Below are 24,104 nucleotides of genomic sequence, written 5' to 3' on the forward strand. Positions count from 1 at the left end.
AAAGAGGGAGACAGCATGTAGATCGTTACCTGTGAGAGCTAACTAATTCATCTTTCATAGCAGAAAGTCAATACTTAATGCCGGCTTATGTCTGATATTTTAAAATATGGATATAAATACTAGAATAAATAGATTAAAAAACATCCAAAGTAGTGAAAAATTTTATCTCTAATGAGTGGAAATTGGGATTAAGAAGGAGTAGTAGAGCACCCCACTATTTTTGCATAAGCCTTCTTAAACAACTGACTTTTTATTTATTTATTTTTTTAAACAACTGACTTTTTAAATTATGTACATGCTTGATTTCAATAGTAATAAGATAAAATTAAACTTTGGCAAGCCACAAAAAGACAAATATTGGGAACCTATCTCAACATAACAGAAGTCATAATAGAACCCACAGCCAACATCATACTCAATGATGAAAAGCTGAAAGCACTTTCCCTAAGATCAGGAAAAAGACAAGGATGCCCACTCTCACCACTTTTATTCAACATAGTTTTGCAAGTCCTAGCCACAGCAATCAGAGAAGACATTACCAGAAAACTGCTGTTGTTGCTGTTCAGTCGCCAAGTTGTGTCCAACTCTTTGCAACCCCAAGGGCTGCAGCACGTCAGGCTTCCCTGTCCTTCACTATCTCCTGGAGTTTGCTCAAGTTCATGTCCATTTAGTCAGTGATGCTATCTAACCATCTCATCTTCTGCTGCCCCCTTCTCCTTTTGCCTTCAGTCTTTCCCCACATCAGAGTCTTTTCCAATAAGTTGGCTACTAGAGCTCATCAATGAATTTGGTAAAGTTGCAGGATACAAAATTAATATACAAAAACACGTAGCATTTCTACATGTGAAAGGCCAGAAAGGGAAATTAAGGAAACGATTTCATTCCCCATCACGTCAAAAAAGATAAAATACCTGAAAATAAACTTAGTTAAGGAAACAAAAGACTTGCATTCTAAAAACTGTAAGATGCTGATGAAAGAAATCAAAGATGACAAAACAGATGGAAAGATATAAAATGCTCCTGGTTGGAAGACTCAGGGTCATTAAAGTGACTATCCTACTCAAGGCAATCTAAGATTCAATGCAATTCTTGTTAAATTACCAATGGCAATTTTCAGAGAACTAGAACAAAAAATTTTATAATTTGTATGGAAATACAGAAGACCCCAAATAGCCAAAGCAACCTGGAGAAAGAAAAATGGAGCTGGAAGAATCAGACTCTGGGGTTTCAGACTATACTAAAAAGCTACAGTAATCAAGACAGCTTGGTATTGGCACAAAAACAGAAATATAGATCAATGGAACAGGATAGAATGTCCAGAAATAAACCCATGTACCTGGTGAATTAATCTGTGACAGAGGAGACAGGAGTATACACTGGTATAGGTGCAAGGCTGGGTACGATAAACTCTTACAGGAAAACATAGGCAGAATGCTCTGATACAGATTACAGCAATATCTTTTTGGATCTCTCTTCTAAGTAATGAAAATAAAAACAAAAATAAACAAATGGGACTTAATTAAACCCAAAAGCATTTGCACAGCAAAGGAAATCAGAAAAGACAACATACAGGATGGGAGGAAATATTTGAAAGGAACTGACAAGGGATAAATCTCCAAACTATACAAAGAACTCATACAGCTCAATATCAAAAATGAACCCAATAAACAAATGGGCAGAAGATCTAAATAGACGTTTCTCGAAAGAAGACTATACTGACTTTCCAGGTGGCTCAATAGTAAAGAATCTGCCTGCCAAACAGGAGTTGCAGGTTCAATTCCTGGGTCAGGAAGACCACCTGGAGAAGGAAATGGCAACCCACTCCCGTATTCTTGTTTGGGGAATCCCATGAACAGAAGAGTCTGATGGGCTCAGTCCACGGGATCACAGAGAGTCAGATACAACTTAGTGACTAAATAACAACAACAACGCAAACATATAGATGGCCAAACTGAACATGAAAAGATGCTGAACACTGCTAATTAGTAGAGAAATGCAAATCAAAACTACACTGAGCTATCACCTCACACAAGTCAGAACAGCCATTATCAAAAAGTCTACAAATAATAAATACTGGAGAGGGTATGGAGAAAAGGGAACCCTCCTACACTGTTGGTGGAAATGTAAATTGCTACAGTCACTATGGAGAACAGTATGGAGGTTCCTCAAAAACTAAAAAGAGCTTTTTGGGAGACCACTAGCCTGTGTGCTTGGAACTAGCATTTTGTTTGGGATTCCACATACAACTTGATTTGGGGAAAGAAGAGGAGCCTCACTTAACTTTTTAGTTAGCAATACTTTGGGGTCTTTCTTTGACAGGGAGATTACTAAAGTGAAAATTTTGGGACCCCCATGGACTGTAGCCTGCCAGGCTCCTCTATCCATGGAATTCCCCAGGCAAGAACACTGGAGTGGAAGCCATTCCCTTGTTCATGGGGATCTTCCTGACCCAGGGATTGAACCTAGAAACTCCTGCCTTGCAGGTAGATTCTTTACCATCTGAAACACCAAGTAAAATGAGCAATACGTTCCTGGAAAGATAAGCCTGGGTGATTTGGAAATGTATAGGTACAATATTTAACCTTGGAACTGCACCTTAAAAACCAGCAGAGTTATAATGTTCTGTTGCCCAGGAACTTATTGAATTTATAAGAAATTGCAAATTTCAAATTGTAAATTCAAGAGACTACATGGGCAGGTCTGTATAGAGTATAGTGACCTGGAAGGCCCAAGAGACCTTTTCAGGTTTCCTATCTGGTGAAAAGTTGATGTAATAACATTAAGATATTGACCTCTTTATTATCCTCAAAAGTAGAAAGCAGGTGCCCGTGAGAATCTGCATATCTTAAAGAAATCCATGTCAGTTTCTAATGTAATCATGAACTTTAATAAAGATGACTTTCTCTATATATATATAAAAAAGAAAGCTACCATATGACCCAGGAATCCATCCCACTCCTGGGCACACACCCAGAAAAAACCGTAATTTGAAACAATACATGCACCCCAATGTTCATCACAACACTCTATTTACAATAGCTAGGACTCGGAAGCAAGCTAAATGTTCATCAACAGAGGAATGGATAAAGATGATGTGATACATATATACAATAAAATATTACTCAGCATAAAAATGACAAAATAATGCCATTTGCAGTAACATGGATGCACCTAGAGATTGTTGTACTGAGTGAAGTAAGTCAGGCAAAAAAAAAATATAGCACATGATATCACTTATAGGTGGAATCTATAAAAAGGGTACAAATGAACTTATCTACAAAACAAAGAGAGTGACAGATGTAGAAAACAAACATGGTTATCAGTGTTTTATCAGGGATAAACATGGTTATCCCTCCTTACCAAGAGGAGGGAGGGAGAAATTGGGATTGACATATACACACCTACTATATATATAAACTACGTAACTAATAAGGACCTACCGTATAGCACAGGGAACTCTAGTCAACACTCTGCAGTGGCCTATATGGGATATATGTGTATGTATAATTGCTTTACTTTGCTGTACACCTGAAACGATCACGATATTATAAATCAACTATACTCCAATACAAATTTTAAAAATTAAAAGTGATAGTAACAGTACAGAAAAGAAAGGATACATGTACCCCAATATTCACTGCAGCACTATTGACAATGGCCAAGACATGGAAACAGTCTAAATGCCCACTGACAGATGAATGGATAAAGACGTCGACTATATACCACATCACACTCACACTCTTACACACACACACACACACACACCCCAGAGTATTACTCAGCCATAAAAAAGAATAAAATTATGCCACCTGCAGCAACATTGATGGACCTAGAGATTATCATGCTGAGTGAAGAAAGTTAGAGAGGAACAAATGTCCTATGGTATTACTTAAATATGGAATCTAAAAAAGTGATACAAATGAACTTATTTACAAAACAGAAATAGAGTCACAGACATAGAAAACAAACTTATGATTACCAAAGGGGAAAGGTGCTGAGGAGAGATAAATTAGAAATTTGGGAGTAACATATACACAATAATATATATAAAAGAAACAAGGACCTATTACTGTATAGCACAGGGAACTATACTTGCTATTTTGTAATAACCTACACACAAAAAGAATCTGAAAAATATTATATATATATATATATATATATATATATATATCTGAATCCCTTCACTGTATACCTGACACTAACATAACATTATAAATCAACTATACTTCAATAAAAATGATAAATTATAAGCAACAAAAATACTGCATGATTCTACTTACATGAGGTACCTAGAAACAGAAAAGAAAATGGCTGTTGCCGGGGGCCAGGTGTAAGAGGAAATTAAGAGTAGTTATTAATGGTCACAGAGTTTCAGTTTTGCAGGATAAAAGAGTTCTGGAGACTGGCTTCACAACACTGTAAATAAGTTTACTATTATTGAACAGTAAACTAAAAAATGGGTGAGATGGTAAATTTTATGTGTATTTTACCACAACTGAAAAAATTAATTACAGCAAAAATGTGCAAAAATAAGAATTCTTGGGTTCTGCTCCTGATAATGGTTGAGGAGCTTCTACAGGTCCAAATCTCCTATATGAAACAACTATAAACTCTGGGAGGAAAAAAATAACTTGAACACACTGAAAAGCAGTGTGGCCAACAGCAGGCAGAAACTGCTAGAGGGTCAGCACTTGAAAGAAAACAGTGGCACTGGGTGAGTTCCCAATTTTTTAAATGGTTTTTAGCTGAAAGCAGGCTTAAAGAACAAGAGGATAGAGTATAGGCTGACGAAAGGAGCTAAAAAGTGAAAAATCTTGGAGAGGAGAGAAATAGGAAAGGCTTAAATTCCATGTAACAATCTTGCCAGGTCAGGCTGACCCCTGAACTTACACATGATCAGAGCAGACTCAAGCATCCTGAAAAATGAAAGTGAAAGTCTCAGTCTTGTCCAACTCTTTATGACCCCATGGACAATATAGACCACGGAATTTTCCAGGCCAGAATACTGGAGTGGGTAGCTACACCCTTCTCCAGGGGATCCTCCCAACCAGGGATCGAACCCAGGTCTCCCACATTGCAGGCAGATTCTTTACCAGCTGAGCTCCATGGGAAGCCCATGATCAGGGCAGACTCAAGCATCGCAATTAAAGTTAAAATAACTCAACAGTGATTATCATCACCAATTACTCCAGGGACACAGAACTTGGAGTTCAGTTAAATTAACTGCCCACACGTACACAAAATATTACCATTGTTCAGATAAATACAGGCATACCTTGAAGACATCGCAGTTTTGGTTCCAGACCACCACAATAAAGTGAATATTGCAAAAAAGGGAGTCAGACAAATATTTTGGTTTCCTGGTACATATAAAAATTTTGTTTACATTCTACTGTAGTCTATTAAATGTGCAATAGCATATTTGTAAAAAAATGACAAGCTTTAATTAAAAAGTACTTTATAGCTAAAAAGATGCTAGTTAATCATCATCTGAGCTTTCAGCAAGTTATAATCCTTTTGCAATAGTACAACCTAAGATCACCAAGCACTATAACAAATATAATACTACTACTATTAGCAACAACAACAGTAATAATGTTAGCAACATTGTCAGAATTAACAAAATGTAACACAGAGACACAAAGTGACCAATGCTGTTGGAAAAATGGTGCTGAAAGACTTACTTGAGGCAAGATTGCCAAAAGCCTTCAATTTGTAAAATATAAAATTATTTGTGAAGCACGATAAAGTGAAGCATAATAAAATGAGATATGCCTTTACAACTGAATTCTAGTTATTCACAATGACCAGGAAATGACCCAAAATTACTAAACATATAAAGAAACTGGAAAACATGTCCAACTCAAAGAAAATTCAATCAGTGGAGACAAACCTCAAGATGAACCAGGTGTTAAAATTAGCAGACAAAGAGTTTAAGGAAAAAATACACTTGTAATGGATAAAATAGAAAAATTTAACATAGAAATAGAAAGTATAACAAACATACAAATGGAAATTCTAAACCCAAAAAATCCAGTATCCGAAATTAAAAAAAAAAAAAAATCTCTGTATGGGCTTATGAGCAAATTAGGAACAACAAAAGATTTGATGAATTTGAGGATAGATCAATAGAAATTATTCAATATGAATAAAGAAAAATAGGTTTCCAAAAGTTAGCAGAGTAAAGATCTACAGTAATATACATATAAACAGAGTTCCAAATGGAGAGGATAAAGAGAATAAGAACAAAAAATGTATTTGAAAAAATATCGGCCAAAAATTCTTTATATTTCATGAAAATAGCATTCTTAAACATTGGTTTGGGAGTTTAAGTTAATTTAATTTTTATGAAAAGCCATTTGGCAATGTGAATCATGAATTTTAAAAGGATTCACATGTACTTTAAGCTAGTAGTTCTGTTTGCAGAAATCTATGCCCAGGAAATAGGTGGAGATAGGTAAGAAATGTATTTACAGAAATTTTCTTCAAAGCATAATCTATAGTGAAAGTGAAAGCAAACGTCACTCAGTCATGTCCAACTCTTTGAGACCTAAAACCTTGTATTATCTAATAATAGGTTACTTAATAAACACTGAGTAACAGCTGACACATATAAATATTTTTTAAATGAATTAACATCAAGTTTTTCATTATAAAGGACATCAGAAATTATGATACACTGAAAAAAGCAAAAAATAAATTTGGTATAAGCATAATACCTACTGTAATATAGAAAATAATATTATAAAAGAGACAGAATGGGAAAAAGGGTTCAAAGGACTCTCTCTGAATGGAAGGATTATGAGAGATTTTTATTTTCTTCTTTACACTTATCAATATTTTTCAAAGTTTTATAATGTGAATATATTTATACATATGATCAGAAAACTAGACTCACCAGTATGAAGCTATAAATATATACCAAGCATATCCTTAAGATCTGTGTCCTATATACTGTACCTTCACCAACCGCCCAAATTTACCTTGGTCCAGAGCCACTCCCATTCACATCCAGACTGAGCTCTTGAGGTTTAGTAATCTCTTTATTAGCAACCAGTTCTCTTGATTTAAATACAGCTTGAGTCCTTAACCTGTAAAAATAAATTTAGACATAGAAATAGACCAAACAATCCTAAAATCTGTATGGACCCACAAAAGAGCCTGAATAGCCAAACCTTGAGAAAGAAGAACAAAGATAGGAGCATTGCATTTTCTGATTCAAACTCTATTATAAGCTATAGTCATCAAAACAGTACAAGCATACAATTCTGCAATAAAACACCAAACCACCAGGTTAAAAAAAATCAGCAGAGGATCTGAATAGACATTTGTTCAAAGAAGATATACAGATGGCACATGAAAGATGCTTAACATCACTAATCACTAGGGAAATGAAAATAAAACCACACTGAGATATCACCTCACACCTGCCAGAAGGGCCATTATGAAAAAGAAAACAAGTGCTGGCGAGGATGTGAAGAAAAGGGAGTACTTGTGCACTGCTGCAGGGAAAGTAAACGGTGCAGCTGCTACGGAAAACAGTACAGAGACTCTTCAGTAAACCAAGAGATTCCTCAATTAATTAAAAATAGAACTACTATGTGATCTAGCAATCCCATTCCTGGTATTTATCTGAAGAAACCAAAAACACTAATTAGAAAAGATATATGCATCCCTGTTTTCACTGCAGCATTATTTACTTGAATAGCCAAGATACAGAAGCAACATAAGTGTCCCTCAGTAGGTGAATGGATACAGAAGATGCAGTATATGTATACAACAGAGTATTAGCCATAAAAAGAATAAAATCTGCCATCTGTAACAACATGGATGGACTTGGAGAGTATTATGCTAAGGGAAATAGGTCATACAGAGAAAGAAAAATACTGTATGATTTCACTAAAAAACAAAAGAACAAACATAACTAAACAGAAACAGAGTCATAGATATAGAGAACAAACAGATGAGAAAAGGGTCATGGGAGGTGAGAAATGGGTGTGGGAGACTGAGGTAGAAATTTTCAGTTGCAAAATAAATGACTCATGGCTTTGAAATGTACAGTGTGGGGAATATAGTCAATAATTATGTAATATCGTTGTGTGTTGACAGATGACAATGGTTGACTCATTGGAAAAGACCCTGATGCTGGGAAAGATTGAAGGCAAGAGGAGAAGGGGATGACAGAGGACGAGATGGTTGGATGCCATCACTGACTAAATTTGAACAAGCTTCGGGAGCTGGTGAAGGATAGGGAACCCTGGCATGCTATAGTCCATGGGGTTGCAAAGAGTCAGTCACGACTGAACAACAAGAACATTACCTTGATACCAAAACCAGACAAACAAGGTATGAAAAAATAAAACTACAGACCTCAGAAATATTGATGTAAATATTCTCAACAAAATATTAGTAAAAAGAAATTGTTAATGCACGTTACTTTGTTGACAAAGGTCCATCTAGTCAAAGCTATGGTTTTTCCAGTAGGCATGTATGGATGTGAGAGTTGGGCTATAAAGAAAGCTGAGTGCTGAAGAACTGATGCTTTTGAACTATGGTGTTGGAGAAAACGCTTGATAGTCCCTTGGACTGCAAGGAGATCAAACCAGCCCATTCTTAAGGAAATCAATCCTGAATATTCATTGGAAAGACTGATGCTGAAGCTGAAACTCCAATACTTTGGCCACCTGATGCGAAGAACTGACTCATTGGAAAAGATCCTGATGGTGGTAAAGATTGAAGACGTGAGAAGGGGATGACAGAGGATGAGATGGTTGGATAGCATCACCAACTTGATGGACATGAGTTGAGTAAGCTCTGGGAGTTGGCGATGGATAGGGAAGCCTGGTGTGCTGCAGTCCATGGTGTCGCAAAGAGTCAGACACGACTGAGTGACTGAACTGAACTGAATGCATAAAAAGTATTATACATTGTAACCCAGGAGATTTATTCCAGGGATATAAGGCTAGGTCAATATATATATATTAAAAAAAGCAATCAATGCAATCCACTGTATTGGCAGGCTAAAAAAGAAAAATCAAACAACCATGTCAATTATCTCATAAAAGATACTTAACAAAATCCAGTGGTCATCATAAAAACTTCATGCAATCTAAAAGGAATAAAAATTAAAAATGAACTGTTACCAAAATTTAAAACTTTTGCTTTGTGAAAGATCCTTTTGAGACTGAAAAGAAAAGAGACTAGGAGAAATTACTTGCAAATCCACCTACCTATCTGAAAAAGGACTTAATATATTTCGAATATATAAAGGACTCTCAAAACTCAACAGGAAAACAATCCAAACAATCTAGTTAGACTATGGCAAGAGATACTAAAGAGACAGTTTACCCAAAAGAATGGACAGAGGGCAAACTAGCAAATGAAAGGATATTGAGTATCACCAGCCATAAGGAAAATGCAAACTAAGATGACAAAGAAATGTCACTGCACACAGGCGCAGAAGACATCAAATACAAATTTGTGACACAATCAAATGCTGACAAGGGTGTGGAGAAACAATCTTTCTCATGTTACTGGTAGGAGAAGTATTTTAAACTAAACGAAAGTGAAAGTGAAGTTGCTCAGCTGTGTCCGACTTTTGTGACCCCATGGACTGTAGCCTACCACACTTCTCCGTCCTTGGGATTTTCCAGGCAAGAGTACTGGAGTGGGGTGCCATTTCCTTCTCCAGAGGATCTTCCCGACTCAGGGATTGAACCTGGGTCTCCCGTGTTGTAAACTAAATGAGTATAAGCTAAATATGATCTCTTATATGATTTAGCAATTATATTCCTAGTTCTCACTTGTAGACACAAAAAACTTAGGCCACACAAAAACTTGTATAAGAATGTACATGGAAGCTCTATTTGTAACTGAAAAAACTGAAAACAAGGAAACTGTCTAATAGACAAATGGTTAAACAAACCACAGTGCATCTATATCATGGACTAGTACTCAGAAATCAAAAGGTACAATATATGTAACAATCTAGATGGATCTCAGCATTATGCTGAATGAGAAAAGCCAATATCAAAATTTAACATTGTGTATAATTCCATTTATATACAATTCTCAAAATAACAATCTAGAAATAGACAACAGAATAGGAGTTCCAATGGTTAGGGACCGGAGAAGGCAATGGCACCCCACTCCAGCACTCTTGCCTGGAAAATCCCATGGATGGAGGAGCCTGGTGGGCTGCAGTCCATGGGGTCGCAAAGAGTCGGACACGACTGAGCAACTTGACTCTTACTTTTCACTTTCATGCATTGGAGAAGGAAATGGCAACCCACTCCAGTGTTCTTCCCTGGAGAATCTCAGGGACGGGGGAGCCTGGTTGGCTGTCGTCTATGGGGTTGCACAGAGTCGGACACGACTGAAGAGACTTAGCAGCAGCAGCAGCAGGGTTAGGGACAGGTTGGGGCAAAGAGTGACTCTAACAGCCCGGACCTCCCTGGTGGTCCAGTGGCTAAGACTCCACCATCCCAATGGAGGAGGCCCAGGTTTCATTTCTGGTCAGGAAACCAGAATGCCACAACCCAGAGTTTGCAGGCTGCAACAAAGAGTTCACATGCTGCAACTAAGGATGTCTCACGTCACAACAAAGATGGAAGACCTCCTGTGCCACAACTAAAGAGCCAGTGCAACCAACCAAATAAATAAATAACACATATTAAAAACAGGTGAGGACATAGTAATAATCTAATCGGGAAAATAGTTGGAAAAAGAAAATACACATCTATATGTGTATTACTTTCCTATACTCCTAAAACTAACACACTGTTAATCAACCATGCTCCAATACAAAATTAAAAAACAAAAAAAAACAGCGTAGTACAAATGAAATCTTGGTGGTGCTGAAATAGTTCTGTGTTTTGACTGTGGAAGTGGTTACACAAATTCACACGTGATAAAATGACATAGAAACACACACACCTGTTGTATCAATGTTAATTTCCTAGCTTTGACAATATACTATGGTTGTATAAAATGTAGACGTTGGGAGAAACTGGATGACGGGCACATAGAATCTCTGTACTATTTTTGCAACTCCTATCAATATTGTAATTATTTAAAAATAAAAAGTTTTAAGAAATCTCTATACACAAAACTTGTTCAAAATTTGTGTTTCATAGTGCTTTCATCTAAGATAGGATGATCAAGAGAACAACAAGCAGTTTATTATCATTAAGGAGCATTACTTGAATACATAATGCTGTTCAACATGATGTCCAACATAAAATTATCCATTTTCCCCAGCTAGACTGTGATCTCTTTAAAGTCTACATTTAATTCTTTTACCTATCTCAACTACCTAGAACCATTCCTCACATAACGCAGACATTCAATAAATGTTTGTAGAATGAAGTTCTCAGGAGAAACTACACGTTAACTGGAGGACTGGAGATTGGGGTCATAAAATTGGAGCAACATTTCAGCCTTTGGTGACAATCCTGTCACAAGAGCCTTCATTTTCACTTACTTTAAAAGCCTCCAGGTTCAACAGTGAAGAATAAAATTGACCATAAAGGAAGAGAAAGAGGAAGATAACATTTGCTTCCTAGGGAAGTCAGTACTGCACTGGAGAAAACAAGTAAGGTGGACCTTTCAAAGACATTAGGATTTAAAAAATATTGAGCAGGATCCGAAAATGAAAGAAAATTAACTCCAAGAAGTAAAAGAAAATAACGGTAATATTAGGTGTGTAAGGATCAACATGTCTAAGAACGTGTACAAAGGGGAAAAGGTATGCTTGACCAAGGAGAAAATGGCAGGGATACACACACACACACACACACACACACACACAGATACAACACACCCTTTCCTTGAAATTTACTTATAAAAAGACATAAATGCTATATTTTCTTATGTTTAAATACAATTGCATTGATCTATTGGTATTTGAAATTAAGATAACAAACTTTGACTCTGTATGTAAAACTATAATGAACACTACATGATATTAAATAGGGCTTTAGCTTTTGAAACATTGTTCTTAGGGAAAAATTGTCAGAGGAAGAGCAGTTTAAATGTGGGAAGGTGTATAATAATTGGCTATTGAACAGGTTATGCTTCATAATCAGAAAAGGTTGAATTTAGCAGGTTATCTTTGTTATATGGAATGATGACACCTAGTCACACGTAAGTCTTATTTTACATCCTAAAATCTTAAGTTTTTATTTAATGCTTAATATTCTCTACAATGACATCAAATAGCAAAGTATTCTGTGTAATGGTAACATTGTTGAAAAATACTGTCTTTAGAATCCAGCCAAAACTACACCGGACAGGTGAGAAGTAGATACTCTAAGCTAACATTTTGGAAGACAAGGTAGTCTTTCAGTTCTTCCCCAAAAGACAGTGCAATTTATTTGGAAGTCATAGCTGCTATGCATCTTAAGCAAACCAAGATTCTGAGGAACTTCTGTTCCTACACATCTGTTACAGTAACACAGCTGTCATTTTATACTGTATTCTCCAAACTACAGGTACTGCTGAAATAAACAGGCAGAACTCACCAGTTATAGTCCAGTCGAGACTGATGAAGCTGCTGCTGTTTCAGGAGAAGTTTTGTCTCCTGCTGGGCCAACAGATGCTGAAGGCGCTCCTTTTCAATTTCCAGCTCCATTTTCTGAAGCATAAGTTGCTGCCTTCTATCTTCTGAGAGCTGCTTTCTGATATCATTTTCATTAGGTGGCAGTGCCCCGTGGCCATGCATCAGAGACGCCCAGGAAAGCCCACAGTACCTGCACGAGTCCAGGTGTGTCTTGGAATGCTGAGGGCCCATGTTTGTCGGATGGCTCTCGTAAACATGATCTGCATTTTCAGAAAGTCCATGGCCACAACACTGACCAGACGGAGGAGCCTGAAGGTGCTGGCATTCCTTCATCTTCAGTTCTTTGGGAGGGGCTTTCTCTGTAGGGACTGCGTCTACTAGTTTTTTCCCTGGGGATCTGTAATTAAATGTTCTGGTCTCTGAGGGCACCTTGCCCATATCCTCTTTGGAATAATGAAGGGTTGCTGGTTTCAAAGAATTATTCCTAAATTCTACAAGGGATTCCAAAGCTGAGTCCTGATTTGCAGACTTAGGCCTCTGCTTGGTTTGAGTGTTGATCTGTGGTTTGGGTACACTCAAGTAGGAGCCATCCAGTTCCAAAGATGCAGATGGGAGAGTGCTTTTCCTATTGGATACCTAAAAGGAACCACAAGATCACTTGTCAAATAAGAGCACAATAGAGGGAGTTCTTTTGACTCTTCAGGAATCAGTGATACATGTTTACCAAGACAAAGCTGTGTTTTTATCTTCTTAATAAAGATAGTATTCATAACTAAACAGACATGTGCCACAAGGCTAAACTCATTTTCAAACAATCTACATTTCAGTAAATTCACAAGGATGAGAAAAAGAAAGTGTTGCCACTCACTGCTTAAGCAAGACTTTAGGAGTTGCAAATAAGGGTTACATAACATCAACTTTGAGAAGAAGAAAAACAGTAAATGTTAATATCTTAAAATGTTTAATTTTGAATACTAAGCCAAGAAATCCATTCAGCCACCTTAAATACTTTTGATTGGCCATTACACAGCATGAGATTTGATGTAAAACATTTCACCTTATGCTGAATAGGATGTTAGTTACTGCTAGAAATTTGATGAGTTTTTATAAATATTTTTACAGTACACAGATAAAACCAACCACTTTCCACAAAATATGATTCTAATCAAAAGTAGTTATTTAAATACAAAACATTTAATTTCAGCTATAAACATAAGTGATTTCTCAATTAAGCTGTTCAAATGATTACAGTCTGATAGAAGTCAGGCGGAAAGGAAGCAGTTGCAAATTACCTTTGACAAGCCAATAGAATGAACTTTCCCAGCATTTTAGCCTCAAGCTTGTTCTACTCAGGAGAGCAAAACTTAGCTTTTAGCAGTGATGCTCAAACTTTAGCACGAATCAGAATCACCTGGAGGGATTGTTAAATGTGAATTGCTTGGTTTACTCCCTAGAGTTTCCAGTTCAGTAACTCTAGAGTAGAGCTGAAGAATGTGCTCCGTTAACAAGCTCCTGGGTGGTGCTGCCAACCTGGAACCAAACTCTAAGAACCACTGGTCTGTACCGTGGGCCATTAGACTCCTCCTTTGTCCCTCCTATAAGGACCATTCTGATTATATCAGGCTTACCCATGGAATCCTGGATAATTTCATCATCTTAAGATCCTGAATGGCATGTGTAAAGTCTCTTGTCATACAGAGTCTCTGTGCCATATACAGTGACATTCACAGTTTCCAGCAATTAGGACATGGACATATTTGGAAGGCCATTATTTGGTTTGCCACAACTTTTAAAATAAGAACTAATTCATAAACAGTTGAGATGGTTATGTATCCTAGAGTTATAGGAAGAATGAATAATCGAGATACCTAGCAGAGAGGGGGGAAAAAAATCCCACTAATTTATTTTGCAATAGTTGAAAATGAAGAACTGATTGGTAAAAAGTATCAACTAACAGATATATGGCAATACAATGCTTACTAGCCTATAATAAAAGAGGGCTAGTACAATGACTCAAGATTTCAAGTGAAGTTCTAAAACAATGTTAAAGAAGTTCTGTTTAAATGAGAATCAGCCACATATGTGGAGATGACCTGGATCTCTTCATAGAAGGCATGCAATCTTGTGTACTGAGCAGATGACAAACTACATAAATGGAACTAGTTTGGGCGCAAAATTTATGATGAACTACCTCATAAAAAATTAACCTTATTTTACACCTAAGGAAGAACTCTAGTCCACATTAATCTCCCCTATTCTGAACTTCCGTAGCACTTATTGTCAACAGAAATGTTTACCATCTGCTATTCTGTGTGATAAACTGACTTTTTAAAGGTTATACTTTTAAAATGACAGATAAATGCTTTGAGTCCAGAAACATAAATCAACTATTTTACATCATCATATATTTTCTAATCCACGTATCATTAATATAACTGTAGATACCATGTATGTAGTATTTTTTATTCACGTTTTTGTTACTTAACATTATTTACATATGTGCATTGTTAGGTACTAACGAAGCTTATACTTACTTTAATGGTGCTGATTGTTACATTATTCACAAATGTCAGGTATTTGGAAGATTTCTAAAACAAAATTTTTTTGTGGTTAGCTTCTGTGTTTTTGAGAGGCACTTCAACGTAAACATTTCCATGCGTGCTTTGCTCAAAGAGAACACTGCTTTGCCAATTACCTGCTAGGGAGCTGTGCATATTGCTAAGCAGAATTCTAAGACGGTCCCCAAGATTTCCATCATCTTGTTGTCCCCACCCTGTATTATCTCCTCGCCTTGAGCAGGGTAGAACTTGTGAATATGATCAGTGATCAATCCTGTGGTTATGTCACGTACATGCCAAAATGGACTTTACATATATAAGTAAGGCTCCTTATCAGCTAACTCTGAATTAACAAAAAGGAAGATGATTTCACGTGGGTCAGACCTACTCAGGTAAGCCCTTTCATAGCAGGTCTGGTGTTCTCCCCAAGGTCAGTGATTCTCTTGCTGGTCTTGAAGAAATAAGCTATTGTGTTATGGGAGAGTTTTTTTGTTTTTTGGTAGATTTTATTGAACTATAGTTGATTTAAATGTGTGTTAATTTCTTCTGTACTACAAGAAGTGTACTTGTTGTACTATTTGTGTACTTGTGTACTATTTGTTGTACTTGTGTACTATTTCTTCTGTGACTCATTTATGACAAAACATAATGGAAAAGAATATGAAAGTAAATACTCCCTTTCATATTCAGGATATTGAATATACTTTCCTGAGCTAGATGGTAGGAACTTGTTTTTGCCCATCCTATATGTAAGAGTTTGCCTCTGCTAACCCCAGACTCAGTCCTGAATACTCATTGGCCACCTGATGCTGGGTAAGATTGAAGGCAGGAGGAGAAGGGGATGACAGATGAGATGGTTGGATGGCAACATGGACTTGATGGACATGAGTTTGAACAAGCTCCGGGAGTTGGTGAGGTCTGGCGTGGTGCAGTTCATGGGGTTGCAAAGAGTTGGACATGACTGAGTAACTGAACTGAGCTGAAGAGAATCCCAGACTCACAGGTAGAGAGAACAGACCTGTGGTTGCCAAGGGAGAACAGAGGTAGGGGAGTGAAGGAATGGGGGCTTGGGATTAGCAGAGGCAAACTATTATATACAGGGTGGGAGGGCTTATGGAGGGGCTCATATGGCAATGACTTCTGGAGCAGAAGGCAGTTTCCAGGCAACAGGGAGCAAGAAAACAAGGCATCTACCATACACATACAAGAAAATAAATTCTGTCAGAAACCTTGTGAATTTGGAAGAGGACCTAGAGCTCCCAGCTGAATACAGCCCAAATGACACCTTGACAGCACCCTTCTAAGACCCTGAGCATAGGATCCAACTAAGCTGTGCCAGACTCACAGACCCACAGAAAAGATAAGACTGCAAATGTGTGCTGTTTTAAGCTGCTAAGTTTGTAGTAACTTGTTATACAGCAATAAAAAACTATATAGAATATTATTCAACTTGCCCAAGCCTCAGGTTCCTCAACAGTAAAATAAGGATTAAAAATAGCACCTACATCAAAACTGAACATTGTGGTGAGACAGATGAGCAGTTATCAAGAGTGTCTATCTATAAGGGTACTAATGTACAAAAGGAAACACAAACCTATTTACCCAAACTTCTTTCAAGCAGAACCCTGTGGTGCATGTGTGTATGTGTGTGGGGGTTGAGATCACCCGAGGGCATGTTCAGTTACAACAGATTATCTCTAAATTGTCTTAAAAGAGAATGAGTTCAGTTATCAATCTTTATTTTGCTACAGTGAGGTTTTCAGTAGGGCCAGAGTTGAACTTCTTGAGATAGTTGAGACGTCCTTCATCTTTCTCATTCATACAAAGGATGTCAGTCTTACACTAACATCTTGCATTGTCTCTTAGGGTGTTGTGATGATTAGATAATTTAAATATAAAGTGCTTTGGACAGTGCTTAATATAAAGTTCATATTTTTAAAACGTTTCCTATGACCACTACTGTTATTATCACTGACTTCCCTGCCACAACAAATTTTGAAGGCATATCTATATCTATATGTGTAGCACTGGGGCTTGCACATAGCAAGTACATTCTCAATAACTCTGGGCTGACTTTATCAGCTTAGGAGAAAAATTCAAATTGGGTTACAGGTCACAGTAACTAAAGAAAAGAAAATTAGAATCCATGATTAGGCTGAATCATGAGCTGCTAAGGAAGAAGAGAAAAGAAATAAAACTTGCTGTTGGAATATGAATATAAGAAATTATTTTATTAGTAGAGTTGAAAAACACTGCCTCTGGAACACATGGAAGTCCCAGTGGGCCCAAATGAAACAGATGTATTTTTCTTTCTGCTTCATGCTTTCTATATATTTACAAATATAACTTCTCTTAACTAAGGTTTAAACTAACAATAAATCCCAAACTGCTGTCTCTAGCATATGGGTTTTATATGAATTTTTCAGATATATAACACTAACTTAAAAACCATTAGATTTTTTTTAAATGAAGGCATAACATGTATAATAAAATGCACAGATCTTTACTTGCATTTACCCATGTAATCATCACCCAGATCAAATTGTAGAACAATTCCAATATCCTAGAAAGTTCCTTTGTGTGCTTTCTCGTCAATATCACATCCTCACACTCCCAGGAGGAACCATATTCTGACTCTTACGATCACAGATTGGTTTTACCTAAGCTGAACTTCATACAAATGGAATCATACTGCATGCTACTCTTTTGTACCTGGCTTCTTAAGCTCAACATAATATTTGAGTATCTTCTATGTTGCTTTGTATATCAATAGTTTATTCTTTTCTCATTTCTGCATAGTACTTCATTGTATGAATTAAGCAAAATTTGTTTACCCATTCTTTTTACTGGATTAGGTTTTTACCAGTCTAGGACTATTAAAAATAAAGCCTCTATGAATATTCTCATACAATATTCTCTCTTTTTTTTTTTTTATCTATTTTATTTTATTTTATTTATTTATTTTTTTTTCTTTTTTATTTTTAAAAAAAAATCACATGCTCCCCATCCTGAACCCTCCTCCCTCCCAACCTCCCCATACCATCCCCCTGGGCCTTCCCAGCGCACCAGCCCCAAGCATCCAGCATCGTGCACTGAACCTGGACTGGCATCTCGTTTCATACATGACATTTCACATGTTTCAATGACATTCTCCCAAATCTTCCCACCCTCTCCCACAGAGTCCATAAGACTGTTCTATACATCAGTGTCTCTTTTGCTGTCTCGTACACAGGGTTATCGTTACCATCTTTCTAAATTCCATATACATGCGTTAGTATACTGTATTTATGTTTTTCCTTCTGGCTTACTTCACTCTGTATAATAGTCTCCAGTTTCATCCACCTCATTAGAACTGATTCAAATATATTCTTTTTAATGGCTGAGTAATACTCCATTGTGTATATGTACCACAGCTTTCTTATCCATTCATCTGCTGATGGACATCTAGGTTGCTTCCATGTCCTGGCTATTATAAACAGTGCTGCGATGAACATTGGGGTACACGTGTCTCTTTCCCTTCTGGTTTCCTCAGTGTGTATGCCCAGCAGTGGGATTGCTGGATCATAAGGCAGTTCTATTTCCAGTTTTTTAAGGAATCTCCACACTGTTCTCCATAGTGGCTGTACTAATTTGCATTCCCACCAACAGTGTAAGAGGGTTCCCTTTTCTCCACACCCTCTCCAGCATTTATTATTTGTAGACTTTTGGATCCACGCACATATGGACACCTTATCTTTGACAAAGGAAGCAAGAATATACAGTGGATTAAAGACAATCTCTTTAACAAGTGGTGCTGGGAAATCTGGTCAACCACTTGTAAAAGAATGAAACTAGAACACTTTCTAACACCATATACAAAAATAAACTCAAAATGGATTAAAGATCTCAACATAAGACCAGAAACTATAAAACTCCTAGAGGAGAACATAGGCAAAACACTCTCTGACATACATCACAGCAGGATCCTCTATGACCCACCTCCCAGAATATTGGAAATAAAAGCAAAAATAAACAAATGGGACCTAATTAAACTTAAAAGCTTCTGCACATCAAAGGAAACTATTAGCAAGGTGAAAAGACAGCCTTCAGAATGGGAGAAAATAATAGCAAATGAAGCAACCGACAAACAACTAATCTCAAAAATATATAAGCAACTCCTACAGCTCAACTCCAGAAAAATAAATGACCCAATCAAAAAATGGGCCAAAGATCTAAATAGACATTTCTCCAAAGAAGACATACAGATGGCTAACAAACACTTGAAAAGATGTTCAACATCACTCTTTATCAGAGAAATGCAAATCAAAACCACTATGAGGTACCATTTCACACCAGTCAGAATGGCTGCGATCCAAAAGTCTACAAATATTCTCTCTTTTTTGAAGTCATGTGGCACATATTTAACTCTGTTAGAAATAGCCAGTAAGTTTTCTAAACTGATCATTCTGTTTCACACCCCCATCAGGAAATTAAGAGAGTTGCACTTACTTCACATTCACAGTAATACTTGCTAGTGTGTTTCATTTTTAGTCTATCTGGTGTATGTGTACTGAAATATCATAATTGCTTTATTTTCCATTTCCCTGATATGTAATGATATTAAAGAACATATGCTTGCTGGTCATTTGGATATTTTCTTTCATGAAGTTATTGTTGGAACCAATATATTTAATAATTCAAAGTAATTCTTAAAGGACTGAAAATAAATGAAAAATGAAGGTTGCAGAAGACAATTTCATGCAAACTATTTCTGATAAGCCTACTTAGCTCTAACAGATCACCTTCACTGACCACTAAATGCAGAACATGCTCCCAGAACACACTGTCACTCTGGCTGTTTTCAACCCAGAGTTTACCATATTCTATGTTAAATGTTTTACATATTTAACCTATTATTCTTAACAGCAATTTTATAAGGTATTAATTGGCATTTTACTGATGAGAAAATGAAGTTCAAGGAATCAACACAACTTTCCCAAGCTCATGTCAATACTCTACATCAGACATGGGACTATATCTCACTCCAAACCCTTAGACTTACTCCAAATACTTAACACATTACTTCCTGTTGTAGACTTTAAAAAATTTCTTTAGTATGAAATACCATAAACATAGAAGTACACAAAACAAATAAGATCAGCTTAGTGAATAATCACAAGGCAATGCCCAATGTAACTACCATCCTGCACACAGAAGATGACCCTTCTGTATGCAGAAGACCTCTGATGACCCTGAGCTATCACCACTTTCTACCTCTCTTGCCAAAACAGGGAATGATTATCTTGACTCTAATGAGAATTTCTCCTTTGCTTTAATACTTCTCTGCTGAAATACATAGTAGAGTTCAGTTGTACTTGGTTATTTCTGAAGTATAAATAAAACCATATGATATACATTCTTTTTTAACTTCTTTCACCCAGCATTATATATGGCAAGTTCATACATGGTGCTGCATGTGGCTATATTCCCATAGCTATATAGCAGGGGACAGCAAGTTTCTTCTGCAAAGGGTCAGACACTTAACATTTTAAACTTTGCAGTACATAAAGTCTTTGTCATAACTACTCAGTTCTGCTTTTGTACTGTGAAATCAACAGCTATTCTAGAAAAACCTTATTTGTGGACACTGAAATTTGAATTTCATGTAATTTTCTCATTTCAAGAAATAGTCTTTTTTCCTCTAACCATTTAAAAAGTTAAAACCATTCTTAGCTTGTGAGTTGTATGAAACAATGCAGTTGGCTAGATCTGGCAAACCATGGTTTGCCAACTGAACTTGATAATTATGTTGAGTGCTCTTCCAATTAAAGGAGTCTATGAATATCCTAGGATATGCTCAAAACTAAACAAACTGAACAATATGACTTGGAACATGCTATCTATTTATATGTTTTCTGTGTGATGAAAATGAGTTGGATTGACTGCTTAATCAGAAATAAACAGGGACTTCCCTGGTGGTCCAGCAGTTAAGAATCCACCTGCCAATGCAGGGGACACGGGTTCAATCCCTGATCTGGGAAGATCCCATGTGCTGTGGAACAACTAAGCCTGTGTGCCACAACTCCTTAGCCTGCCATTACTTGAAGCCCAAGTGCTCTGGAGCCTGTGAGTTGCAATCACTGAAGCCTGAGTGCCTACAGCCTGTGCTCAGCAACAAAAGAAGCCACAACAATGGTAAACTCGTGCAGCAGTGAAGACTCAGCACAGCCAATAATTAAATAAAATTATAAAAAGAGAAAAAAATGGAATGATATTTAGCAGAAAAGCATGTAGAAGAATATACTTGGGAAAAACACATTGTATAAATTAAAAAAATAAGTTTAGACAAAAAATGATCTATGGAAAACAGTAAGTTCAAAACAGTAGCATATTAGGATTTGTCTTATACAAAATGTACCACAATCTTGGCTACATCTTTAGACTCTAGATGTGGCAGAAATGAAGCCAATAAAATCTTTGACAAGGCATGCTGTGGGATTCACAGCACAAAAGAAGGATGAGGAGAAAATGCTGGCAACACTTGGCTTACAACAGAGTAGAAGCATAATGTGCCTTAACTTGGGTAGACACTAGTCAATGACTAGATAAAAAAAAAAAAAAACACCAATGAGAAAAGTATAAGGTTTAAAAAAAGTGTGAGAGACTTATATGAGATACTAAGAATTTTCTGATACTGAAGGTTGGTAAATTTCTGAATTGCGTTTTCTGAATCTTTATGATCCCTTTTTAAAATGTGACAGATATTTTTTAAGGACTTCATAGGAAATAAAGGATTTTTTTCACAAACATGTATGATATGACCTTGTATACATGCATGAAAGCACAAACAGGTCTGTTGTACATATATGAACATATACATTCCTAGGATAATCTAGGGCTTTCCTGTGTTCTCACAAAATACAAAACAAAAACCACAGTATTATGAAAATAGCATCAACAAGTAAACAGTCATGTTTTATAAATATGCACAAATAATTTTTACGGGCTCAGCCAATCTTTGCTATTAGCCATAAGGAGAGAGGCAAACTAAACTGCAATAATTATTTCCTGCAACAGGTTGTTATTTACTTTGCATAATTAGGAAGAAATTACTTAGAATGCATTTATGAGTTGTTAACCACAGGATTAGCCAAAAGTACCAACAGATCTTATTGGTATTCATTTCTCTAAAGGTAAATAATAATTTACTATCCTAGCAAACACCCTATTAACAAACCTTACATTCTCACTGATGGCCTTATAAGAATAAAAATCATTTTATAACTTCAGAATTTCCCTCTTTGCTCTTCATTTTATGATGAAATTGCTCTTGATTTTATGATGAAATCAGAAATCCAGAAGCTAAATATTTCTAAACCTAAACTACTGTGTGAGGGGCAGGTCAATGTATTATCCAGAACATTTGGAGTTAATATGGAATAAGGCACAGAACAACATTCTGCATTTTTAGTGAGCTTATAAGAACCAGTTGTCAAGCTGACAGAAGCTACATAATGCAACAGCTGCACTGTATGGTTTGCCAAAGTCTCATCCCAAATAAATGCTCCTTCTCCCCAGTGCAATTAACTCTCCTACACTGGCAGATCTGTTAGATCATCATCAAGGTAGATTACCTTCTAGCATTATGAACTAAATACTTACAGGTGTTATATCATCAGTTATAACTTACAAACTTTTGCATTCAGCAAGACATCCAGGCAAATGAATCATCTAATTGATGAATTATTTATAAGAAATTCTCAGCATGCTCCTGGCGTCATCCATGGCCTTTTCCAGGTCATATGACACCAATTAGAGCTGAATTTTAAATTATTCAATAACCTGAACTCTCTTGTCATTTAACATATAGATATCAACGTAGTAAACAAGTTAAATCTAATGGGCCCTCGAGGTTTAAGTTTCTCCACTGCACAGCCGCTGAAGCTGCAGGCCATCAGTGGAAGAGAAAAATAACAGAATGCGGCAGTCAAACATATTTGCAAGGCTCTAATAACTTACTCTAGTTCCCATAGGGACTGTGGCACAACCTAGGATTATTGAATCTGAAAGACATTAAAGTCAATAATTATGAGATTTACAAGAATATAGGCTCACAAGATTGTACAAAAGACAAAACACTAGCAACGGATACCAAATGCTGTACCGATACTTAGGATACACCACGCGTTGTTCAGTCACGCAGTCGTGGCCACCTCTTTGCAGCTCCATGGACTGCAGCACTCCAGGCTTCCCTGGCCTTCACTGTCTACACCATGGGCCTGGCTAAATTTTTAATAGTAATTATCAGACTCAGAAAAGGCTAAACCCCATACTCTTTAATCATTACTGTAGTTTTTGAAAGCTGGCATGTGTTGACTTGCTATAAAAATGAACAGAGAGCACAGAATAATTGACAGTATACTTGAGGTCAAAAGACCTCGATGAGAATTCCAGCACTTCTACTTAGGAGTTCTATTATTTTTGGCAAATCATTTTACATCTCTTAGGTAATTTTAAATGTTAATAAAATGGTTGAGTTTGATGATCTCTATAGTTTATGCCATCTTTAAGGGCTGAAAAACCCAAGGATTGGGTTGCTGTACTCCAAGGAAATGAAAGAAAAGGATAGATGAGAAATTGTACCAATAAGTACATGTTCACTTATCAACCAACAGACATACTACAAAATTACTAAATGCCCCTTGGTTCTAATTTTCCTAGCAAATTCTGTCTTTAACACTATTGCTGTATTTGGCTCATATGCTCAAGAATTTACATCAGCAACTAAATTTATCTATCTGCTCACTTAATCTGAGAGAGAAACAAATGAAGATTGAATAAGACAACAATATGGTTGTGAGGCAAGTCCTAAATATTTTGATGGGATGGGACAAACATTCACCATAGAAATACATCATAGGAGTACCGATTCAAGTCACTTCCACATATATGATCATAATCGCTAAAAGAAAAAAAAAGCAGTTTTGTACATGGCTTTCATAATCTAC

General features: G+C 36.6%; 1 protein-coding gene across 17 annotated transcripts in view; it reads right to left on the reverse strand.

Moving 5' to 3' along the window:
• The window catches only part of KIAA1328 (KIAA1328 ortholog), a 425,847-nt gene that overhangs the window by 151,272 nt on the left and 250,471 nt on the right, over positions 1-24,104 (reverse strand). For 7 of the 17 annotated variants that reach the window (XM_086372653.1, XM_086372662.1, XM_086372663.1 and 4 more), the window contains 2 exons: positions 12,522-13,195; positions 6,984-7,091 (listed from right to left, as the gene is read on the reverse strand). In XM_086372653.1, the coding sequence (XP_086228779.1) occupies positions 6,984-7,091; positions 12,522-13,195 (782 nt within the window). Of the gene's footprint in view, positions 1-6,983; positions 7,092-12,521; positions 13,196-15,093; positions 15,148-24,104 lie in introns of all 17 variants that reach the window. The other 10 variants (XM_086372652.1, XM_086372659.1, XM_086372660.1 and 7 more) reach the window with 3 other exon arrangements.

This window comes from Bos grunniens, chromosome 24 (assembly GCF_055505025.1).
Source record: "Bos grunniens cultivar Pamir isolate PY7600 chromosome 24, Bosgru_T2T1.0, whole genome shotgun sequence".
NCBI lineage: Eukaryota > Metazoa > Chordata > Mammalia > Artiodactyla > Bovidae > Bos > Bos grunniens.